Source organism: Salmo trutta, chromosome 30 (assembly GCF_901001165.1).
Source record: "Salmo trutta chromosome 30, fSalTru1.1, whole genome shotgun sequence".
Lineage (NCBI taxonomy): Eukaryota > Metazoa > Chordata > Actinopteri > Salmoniformes > Salmonidae > Salmo > Salmo trutta.
The window spans coordinates 34316061-34326060 of record NC_042986.1 but is presented as its reverse complement, the minus strand read 5'-3'; the positions used below and the strand labels follow the sequence as shown (position 1 = coordinate 34326060).

The window sequence follows — 10000 nt, the reverse complement described above, 5'->3', positions numbered from 1 at the left end:
GTAGTATACTCTGAGCACGGTAGTATGCTTTGAGCACGGTAGTATGATCTGAGCACGGTAGTATACTCTGAGCATGGTAGTATGCTCTGAGCACGGTTGTATACTCTGAGTACGGTAGTATACTCTGAGCACGGTAGTATGATCTGAGCACGGTAGTATGCTCTGAGCACGGTAGTATGATCTGAGCACGGTAGTATGATCTGAGTATGGTAGTATACTCTGAGCATGGTAGTATACTCTGAGCACGGTAGTATACTCTGAGCATGGTAGTATACTCTGAGCACGGTAGTATGATCTGAGCACGGTAGTATGATCTGAGCACGGTAGTATACTCTGAGCACGGTAGTATACTCTGAGCACGGTAGTATGATCTGAGCACGGTAGTATGATCTGAGCACGGTAGTATACTCTGAGCACGGTAGTATACTCTGAGCAGGGTAGTATGATCTGAGCATGGTAGTATACTCTGAGTATGGTAGTATGATCTGAGCACTGTAGTATGCTCTGAGCAGGGTAGTATGATCTGAGCATGGTAGTATACTCTGAGTATGGTAGTATGATCTCAGCATGGTAGTATGCTCTTGAGCACGGTAGTCTGCATTTTGAGAAACAACCAATGTCTTCCTAACCGTCTTCCCCTCTCTCTGTCCCTGTCATCCCCCTCTCCCTCCTCTCCCAGGCAGCAGGCTCTTCTAGCTGCGATCAGTGAGAAGGATGCTAACATAGCTTTACTGGAACTGTCCTCCTCTAAACGTAAGAAATCACAGGATGAGGTGATGTCACTGAAGAGAGAGAAGGACAGGCTCATGCACCAGCTCAAACAACAGGTACAGACGATGACTTTACCCTCCACCACCCCCCCCCCACACACACACACCCCTACACACAGACCCCTACACACACACACACACACACACACACACACACACACACACACACACACACACACACACACACACACACACACACACACACACACACACACCACACACACACACACACACACACACCCCTACACACACACACACACACACACACACCCTTACACACACACACAGACACCCCTACACACACACACACACACACCTACACACACACACACACACACGCACACACACACACACACACACACACACACGCTCACTCTCTGGGTCTGAGAGGTGAGCCTGACACTCCTGTCCTCTGGGTGATTAATGGAGGTTATTAGAACCAACTCAGACCACCTTACTGCATCCTAAAATGAACCCTTCTGCCAGTAAATACCAGTGAACACACACACAGAGCAACACACACACACACACACACACACACACAGAGCAACACACACACAGGACAACACACACACACACACACACCCCTACACACACACACACACACACACACACACACACAGAGCAACAATCCTGTACCTCTGTGCTTTACTGTAATGTAGATAAATTAAGATATGTGTGTCATTACGACCATGTCGGACCATGTCAGTACCTCTGTTACCCTGGATGCTAACGCTAACGAGCTAACAACAGGACAGAGACACACTACCCACTGAGTCAAAGAGGCTTCTGGGAAATGTTCCGGTTTAAAAAGTCAACAGATGCATCTAGTGTGTGTGTGTGCTCGTAAACAGTAAACAGTTCCTGGGGGGTGCGGTCTGTCAGAGGAATTTCAGGGAAGGCCCATTATCTGTTTATCGCCTAGGATGCGTCATGTTTTCCCGTTCGGTAACTCATGGTTACGAGTCCACCTGGCGATGTGACACACACACAGTCAATTTAACACACACACACACAAATCTACACATACATTGGATGATTGGAAGAGAAAACAACGCACTGGTTGGCTGTTATGGAATAGTGAACCAATTAGCCCAGAAACTTCAGAAATGTGTTCAAATATATTACTATTCCCCGTCTTGACAAGTAGAAGACATTTAAAGGCAAATTGTCTCCCAGCATTAAATGAGGCACTTTACATGTTCTATATGAAAACTGTTGTTAAGCATTTTTCAAGAACATCGACTCTTTCACACATAAACCGTTCTCCCTATTTTGACCAATTGACACACTTATCAGAGTCTCCTTCCTCAGCCCCTGAAGCTGACCAGGAAGCTGACCAGGAAATGCCAGGGAATTATGGGAGTCAGAGTCTCAAAGGGGAACATGATCCGGGGACAGCATATAGATTTACAGATAGTGGTGACTTGTCTGGCTTCCCCTGTGTGTGCTGAAGTTAGGCTTTGAAAGGTTGCGCCTCAGCCACACACGCGCGCACACACACCTCGACAGGCTGGTTTCTCCAACTGAGGAGAGGAGAGGGATAAATGTGTCTGGGAATGGGAATTCTTTCCCAATGATGGATAGCCATTGGTCAGATGCTCTTTGAAGCCTTAGAAAGATGGATTTGTAATTCTTAAATATGTGCCAATGCTCACAGACACACACACACACACCCATTGCCCTGCTGGGAAGATGGATTAGAATTCTCCAAGGTGTGTCAACGCTATGACAACCTGGCTGCACAGAGCATAGTCACTTTCACACACTGGAGTGATTTCATAATGATGCCTTGGTTACACATACACATGCTCACAGTCCCACACACACAGCCACACACACAGCCACACACACAGCCACACATGCATGCTGGGATAAACATTGTTGCTGGCCTAACTTACAGCTCCGTACACTACCTAATATGGCTACAATTAGATCAGATGGAAATCACTATATGGATACAATTAGATCAGCTGGAAATCACTATATGGATACAATTAGATCAGATGGAAATCCCTATATGGATACAATTAGATCAGCTGGAAATCACTATATGGCTGTAATTAGATCAGGTGACTTCACAGAACGCTGAAGTATCTTTATTTCACTATACCATATCCCACATATTTTCCATAGCTACATTTAGGCTCTTGTACATCTGAAATTATTATAGTCAGTGTTCGCAAAAGGACAATAGTTCCACCTTGCCCTCTGATAGGCCGGGTTGAGCTTATGGGGAAGAGGCTAGGGGTCAATTAGGAATAAGGCATATCACCTGTTTCCTCTCCATAATGATAGTATCAGCTCACCTCCATTCCGGCCCCGTCTCACCTGAAGAACATAAACTACTCCATAAAGGACTACTCTTCCCCGTCAGATGTCACTCCACTGACTTCCTGTAGTCCGATCTGTTTGCAGCAGATAGTTCCATAGAACAGGCAGGAGTACACAATTGTTTTAATTAAAGTTTTATATTGGGTGTATCTACCTACGGCCAGTGCCTTCGGAAAGTATTCGGACCCCTTGACTTTTTCCACATTTTGTTACGTTACAGCCTTATTCTAAAATTGATTAAATAAAAAAAAATCCTCAGCAATCTACACAAAATACCCCATAATGACAAAGCGAAAACAGGTTTTTAGAGACTCGAAATTGAGCTCAGGTGCATCCTGTTTCCATTGATCATCCTTGAAATGTTTCTACAACTTGATTGGAGTCCACCTGAGGTAAATTCAATTGATTGGACATGATTTGGAAAGGCACACACCTGTCTATATAAGGTCCCACAGTTGACAGTGCATGTCAGAGCAAAAACCAAGCCATGAGGTCGAAGGAATTGTCTGTAGAGCTCCAAGACAGGATTGTGTCGAGGCACAGATCTGGGGAAGGGTACAAAAACATGTCTGCAGCATTGAAGGTCCCCAGAACACAGTGGCCTCCATCATTCTTAAATGGAAGAAGTTTGGAACCACCAAGACTCTTCCTACAGCTGGCCGCCCGGCCAAACTGAACAATCGGGGGAGAAGGGCCTTGGCTCAGGGAGGTGACCAAGAACCCAATGGTCACTCTGACAGAGCTCCAGAGTTTCTCTGTGGAGATGGGAGACAACCATCTCTGCAGCATTCCACCAATCAGGCCTTTATGGTAGAGTGGCCAGACTGAAGCCACTCCTCAGTAAAAGGCACATGACAGCCCGATTGGAGTTTGCCAAAAGCCACCTAAAGACTCTAAGATGGTCTGATGAAATAAAGATTGAACTCTTTGGCCTGAATGCCAAGCATCACTTCAAGGGGAAACCTGGCACCATCCCATATGGTGAAACATGGTGGTGGCAGCATCATGCTCTGGGGATGTTTTTCAGCAGCAGGGACTGGGAGACTAGTCAGGATAGAGCGAAAGATGAACAGAGCAAAATACGTAGAGATCCTTGATGAAAACTTGCTTCAGAGTGCTCAGGACCTCAGACTGGGGAGAATGTACATGTGAAATTTCAGATTTTAATACATTTTTAATAAATTAGCGAACATTTATAAAATTCAGTCTTTGCTTTGTCATTATGGGGTATTGTGTTTAGATGGATTATTATATTTCTTTTTTTAAATCAATTTTAGAGTAAGGCTGTAACATAACAAATTGTGGAAAAAGTCAAGGGGTCTGAATAGTATCCGAAGGCACTGTACCTCCATAGTTTTGTTTTGTTTTTTTACACTCTGCCTGCAAACACGCTGGATGCTTCAGAATACATTGGAAAGATTGAACTATTCAATGATGAGAGATCTACTACCCTTCAAAAGTTTGGGGTCACTTAGAAATGTCCTTGTTTTTGAAAGAAAAGCAAATTTTTTGTCCATTAAAATAACGTCAAATTGATCAGAAATACAGTGTAGACATTGTTAATGATGTAAATGACTATTGTAGCTGGAAACTGCAGATTTTTTATGGAATATCTACATAGGCGTACAGAGGCCCATTATCAGCAACAATCACTCCTGTGTTCCAATGGCACGTTGTGTTAGCTAATCCAAGTTTATCATTTTAAAAGGCTAATTTGTCATTAGAAAACCCTTTTTCAATTATGTTAGCACAGCTGAAAACTGTTTGAGCTGATTAAAGAAGCAATAAAACTGTCCTTCTTTAGACTAGTTGAGTATCTGGGGAATCAGCATTTGTGGGTTCGATTACTTGCTCAAAATGGCCAGAAACAAAGAAGTTTCTTCTGAAACTAATCAGTTTATTCTTGTTCTGAGAAATGAAGGCTATTCCATGTGAAGAATTGCCAAAAAACTGAAGATCTCATACATCGCGGTGTACTACTCCCTTCACAGAGCAGTGCAAACTGTCTCTAACCAGAATAAAAAGAGGAGTGGGAGGCCCCGGTGCACAACTGAGCAAGAGGACAAGTACATTAGAGTGTCTAGTTTGAGAAACAGACGTCTCACAAGTCCTCAACTGGTAGCTTCATGAAATAGTACCCGCACAACACCAGTCTCAACATCAACAGTGAAGAGGTGACTCCGGGATGCTGGCCTTCTAGGCAGAGTTCCTATCTCCAGTGTCTGTGTTATTTTGCCCATCTTAATCTTTTATTTTTATTGACCAGTCTGAGATATGGCTTTTTCTTTGCAACTCGAATTGCTGCAAAGAAACCACTACTAAAGGACACCAATAATAAGAAGAGACTTGCTTGGGCCAAGATGCACAATCAATGGACATTAGACTGGTGGAAATCTGTCCTTTGGTCTGATGAGTCCAAATTTGAGTTTGTTGGTTCCAACCGCTGTGTCTTCGTGAGACGCGGAGTAGACGAATTGATGATCTCCTCATGTGTGGTTCCCACCATGAGGCATGGAGGAGGAGGTGTGATGTTGTGGGGGTGCTTTGCTGGTGACACTCTCAGTGATTTATTTAGAATTCAAGGCACACTTTACCAGCATGGCTACACAGCATTATGCAGCGAAACGCCATCCCACCTGGTTTGCACTTAGTGGGACTATTATTTGTTTTTCAACAGGACAATGACACAAAACACACTTACAGGCTATGTATTTAGACGAAGAAGGAGAGAGATTGAGTGCTACATCAGATGACCAGGTCTTCACAATCACCCGCCCTCAACCCAATTGAGATGGTTTGGGATGAGTTGGACCGCAGAGTGTAGGAAAAGCCGCTAACAAGTGCTCAGCATATGTGGGAACTCCTTCAAGACTGTTGGAAAAGCATTCCAGGTGAGAGAATGCCAAGAATGTGTAAAGCTGGGCAAAGGGTAGTGTCGTGTCTTTGGCATCATTAAAGATGAAGACTGTTATTTTATCAAATCAATTCTCTGTAATTATTATTACGTGATTAAAATAATCATGTACATTTAATTAACTAGGAAGTCGGGGCACCCCGGAAAATCTTCAGATTACAAAGTTATAATTTTCCAAATATAACTCTTCCAATATTTTAATATCTGATCAATTAGTCTTCATCTATGAATTAATTATTCTTTACCTCATGTCAGTCTCATTTGAACGTCGTAAATTGTTTGTTATCTGCACGAACCCAGCCTTTACTATAAATCATCCATACACCAATTGGCTTAATCATTTATTTACTAACTAACTAAATAATCACAGAAATGCATAAACAAACAAACAGTAGATATTGGTTACTAACAATGACAGGGAAGATTCCCTAGTGGGCTAAACTGTTATGACTGCTTGGTGGACAAAGGGGGTGTGGACTGAGAAAGAGCGGGAAAGACAAAATGCATTTATTACGCAGTCTATAATTATATACACTCATTCGAGAATAATTGCAAGTACATATTTACGGTGTATGTCATTGTTGTCTTCTTTGGAATCCGGTCCGTCTGCTGGAGAGTTAATCCGAGTCTCTCTCTCTCTTTCCCTGAAGATCAAAGTATTTTGTGGTTAAAGTAGGTACTTCAGAGTACCATTCTGAAATGTTTTCATAGAATAGATGTTTCGGTGGTTGTCGGTATTCACATCCCAGGTTTACATAATTAGTATGTAAGATTTGCTCTTATTCTGTAGGGATCGATAGTCTCAGAGTTTAACCATTTCCAGCCGTGTAGCCAATGCTCCACGTGGTATGGTTAGGAATTCAACAACCATTGCAGCCTTAGCTTACACTGAGGTTTTTGTGGTCTTAACTATTCGCAATCACAGCTCACACTGTGGGTTTGATTAGTCTGAAGAGGATTTTCTTAGGAGGGGCTTTTATTCGTAACAGTAGAAGAGGGCGGTTCCATGACACCAGATCATGTCTGTGCTCACGGGGGTGTGGCCACTGACTAGTTCAACTTTACAGGATTACAATTCTCTCAAAATTAAAGGTTAACATCACATTACATCATTTCACAAATAGTTTCATCTTTACTCATTCATTTTATACAAGAATTAGATACAAACACCATAATAGAGAAATGTACACATTCCAAGATATAGTTATATGTGTTTCCTGTGCTTCGTGAGGTCACCAAATGAAACACACTCAACATAACTGTCCCTTAAGTGTCCACGGACCCTTCCCACATTCTCACAAGTGGACATATAGTTTAATTTTCCCATTTTGGGGATTTAGGAGTTCGGCCACGTGAAATCCTTTGTTCACTCTGTGGTCTCTCTGTCTGCATGAAAAGGGGAAGAGAGTCTCCGCCAGGAATTTACGACCTGAGACAACAGGTCGTAAATTAGGAGAGAGGGGGAAGCCACGGTCTACACCCAGAAAGGGCCACGTCATGACAATGGTTACTTTGAAGAATCTAAAATATATTTTGATTTAACATTTTTTTGGTTACGACATGATTCCATATGTGTTATTTCATAGTTTTGATGTCTTCACTATTATTCTACAATGTTGAAAATAGTAAAATAAAGAAAAACCCTTCAATGAGTAGGTGTGTTCAAACTTTTGATTGGTACTGTATACCAACGACCTTCCTTATGCCTTATCTGAAACTCAAGCTACTGTATTTGCAGATTATACTACAATTTATACAGCAAGACAATCGGTTCAACAGGTACAGTAAGCTCTGCAAGTAGATCTGGGAAATATTAGGGGGTGGGTTTGCCGGAACAAACTTATTTTGAATGCCAAGAAAACCGCCAGGAAAAGGCCAACACAGCATGGGATGCGATTAAGCATGCAGGCAGTACAAATTGAGGAAGTGGCAGATACCAAACTGCTAGGGCTGCAGCTAGACAACTGCTTATCATGGTCGACTCAAATAACTCATCTAACTCATCTATTTAAAAAAGCATGATCAGAAGGATGTCTCCCGGGAAATATTCTTAAGCAAACAACCCAAGCATTAACTGGGAGTCAGATGAACTACTGTTCTGTGGTCTGGGGACATGCATCAACAAGTCAAATTAGAAGGCTGCAGATTGAACAGAACAAAGCAGCAAGGATGTTTTAAGGTGGAGATATGGTTCTTCTGTTGTAGTCATGGTCAATGCTCTTGGGTGGTCATCAATCAACAAGATCATTGAAAAAAACATGCTTCTTTTATTTCACAATGTACACCATTTAAAACGGCCAAACTCCATTCACAACAGTATTCAGTTGCTAAGAGACAGACATTCAGTCAATACTAGGAATAGATTGTCCATCATCTATGTGTTATCCCGACAGAAAAGAGAAATAGGCAATATAAAATGTTTATTCAGAGCAATAAAGAAATTGAATAATTTATCTGAACTAACCAGAAACCTTTCAATATATACATTCAAACAATAGTTTTGAACCATTTAAATGTAATAAATTGAAGGTTGTGCAGGACTATGGCAGATGAAGGAACCCATCCATCTTTCCATCCATCAGTGTTTATCTGGTCAAGATGTTAGTGGATTATGTCTGTTGTTTGTAACAGTGTGCTATATTTGAAAATGTGATTGTATTATAACGTTTAAGGACTATTGAAAGATTAGTCCAAATGAGGAATAAAATAGATCCTAATAAAATAAAGAAATACATTCCCTTATCCCACCTTTTCTCACCTTACTCCACCTTATATCACCTAACCTCACCTGACCCCACCTTATCTCACCTTACCCCACCTCACCTTACCCCACCTCACATTATCTCACCTGACCCCACCTTATCTCACCGTACCCCACCTCTCCTTACCCCACCTTCTCACCTCACTTTACCCCAACTCACCTCACATTTTTTACATTTTACATTTTAGTCATTTAGCAGACGCTCTTATCCAGAGCGACTTACAGTAGTGAATGCATACATTTCATACAATTTCATACATTTTTTTCCTGTGCTGGCCCCCCGTGGGAATCGAACCCACAACCCTGGTGTTGCAAACACCATGCTCTACCAACTGAGCTACAGGGAAGGCAACCTGACCTCACCTTGCCCCACCGTATCTCACTTTACCTCACCTTACTCCACCTTACCCCACCTTACCTCACCTGACCTCACCTTGCCCCACCTTATCTCACTTACCCCACATTTTCACCTTACCCCCACCTTTAACTCACATTATCTTACCTTACCCCACCTTATCTCAAATCATATCAGATGTATTTATAAAGCCCTTCTTAAATCAGCTGATATCTCAAAGTGCTGTACAGAAATCCAGCCTAAAAACCCAAACAGCAAGCAATGCAGGTGTAGAAGCACGGTGGCTAGGAAAAACTCCCTAGAAAGGCCAGAACCTAGAACGAGACCTAGAGAGGAAACAGGCTATGAGGGGTGGCCAGTCCTCTTCTGGCTGTGCCGGGTGGAGGTTATAACAGAACATAGCCAAGATGTTCAAATGTTCATAAATGACCAGCATGGTCAAATAATAATAATCAAAGTGGTTGTCGAGGGTGCAGCAGGTCAGCACCTCAGGAGTAAATGTCAGTCGGCTTTTCATAGCCGATCATTGAGAGTATCTCTACCGCTCCTGTTGTCTTTAGAGAGTTGAAAACAGTAGGTCTGGGACAGGTAGCACGTCCGGTGAACAGGTCAGGGTTCCATAGCCGCAGGCAGAACAGTTGAAACTGGAGCAGCAGCACGGCCAGGTGGACTGGGGACAGCAAGGAGTCATCATGCCAGGTAGTCCTGAGGCATGGTCCTAGGGCTCAGGTCCCCCGAGAGAGAGAAAGAAAGAAAGAGAGAATTAGAGAGAGCATACTTAAATTCACACAGGACACTGGAGAAATACTCCAGATATAACAGACTGACACTAGCCCCCCGACACATAAACTACTGCAGCATAAATA

At 42.7% G+C, this 10000-nt stretch overlaps 1 protein-coding gene across 1 annotated transcript in view; it reads left to right on the top strand.

Annotated features, from left to right (window-relative positions):
• Window positions 1–10000, top strand: part of LOC115168911 (ERC protein 2-like) — a 332236-nt gene that overhangs the window by 228952 nt on the left and 93284 nt on the right. The window contains exon 13 of the mRNA XM_029724430.1: window positions 680–827. Coding sequence (XP_029580290.1) covers window positions 680–827 — 148 coding nt within the window. The remainder of the gene's footprint in view (window positions 1–679; window positions 828–10000) is intronic.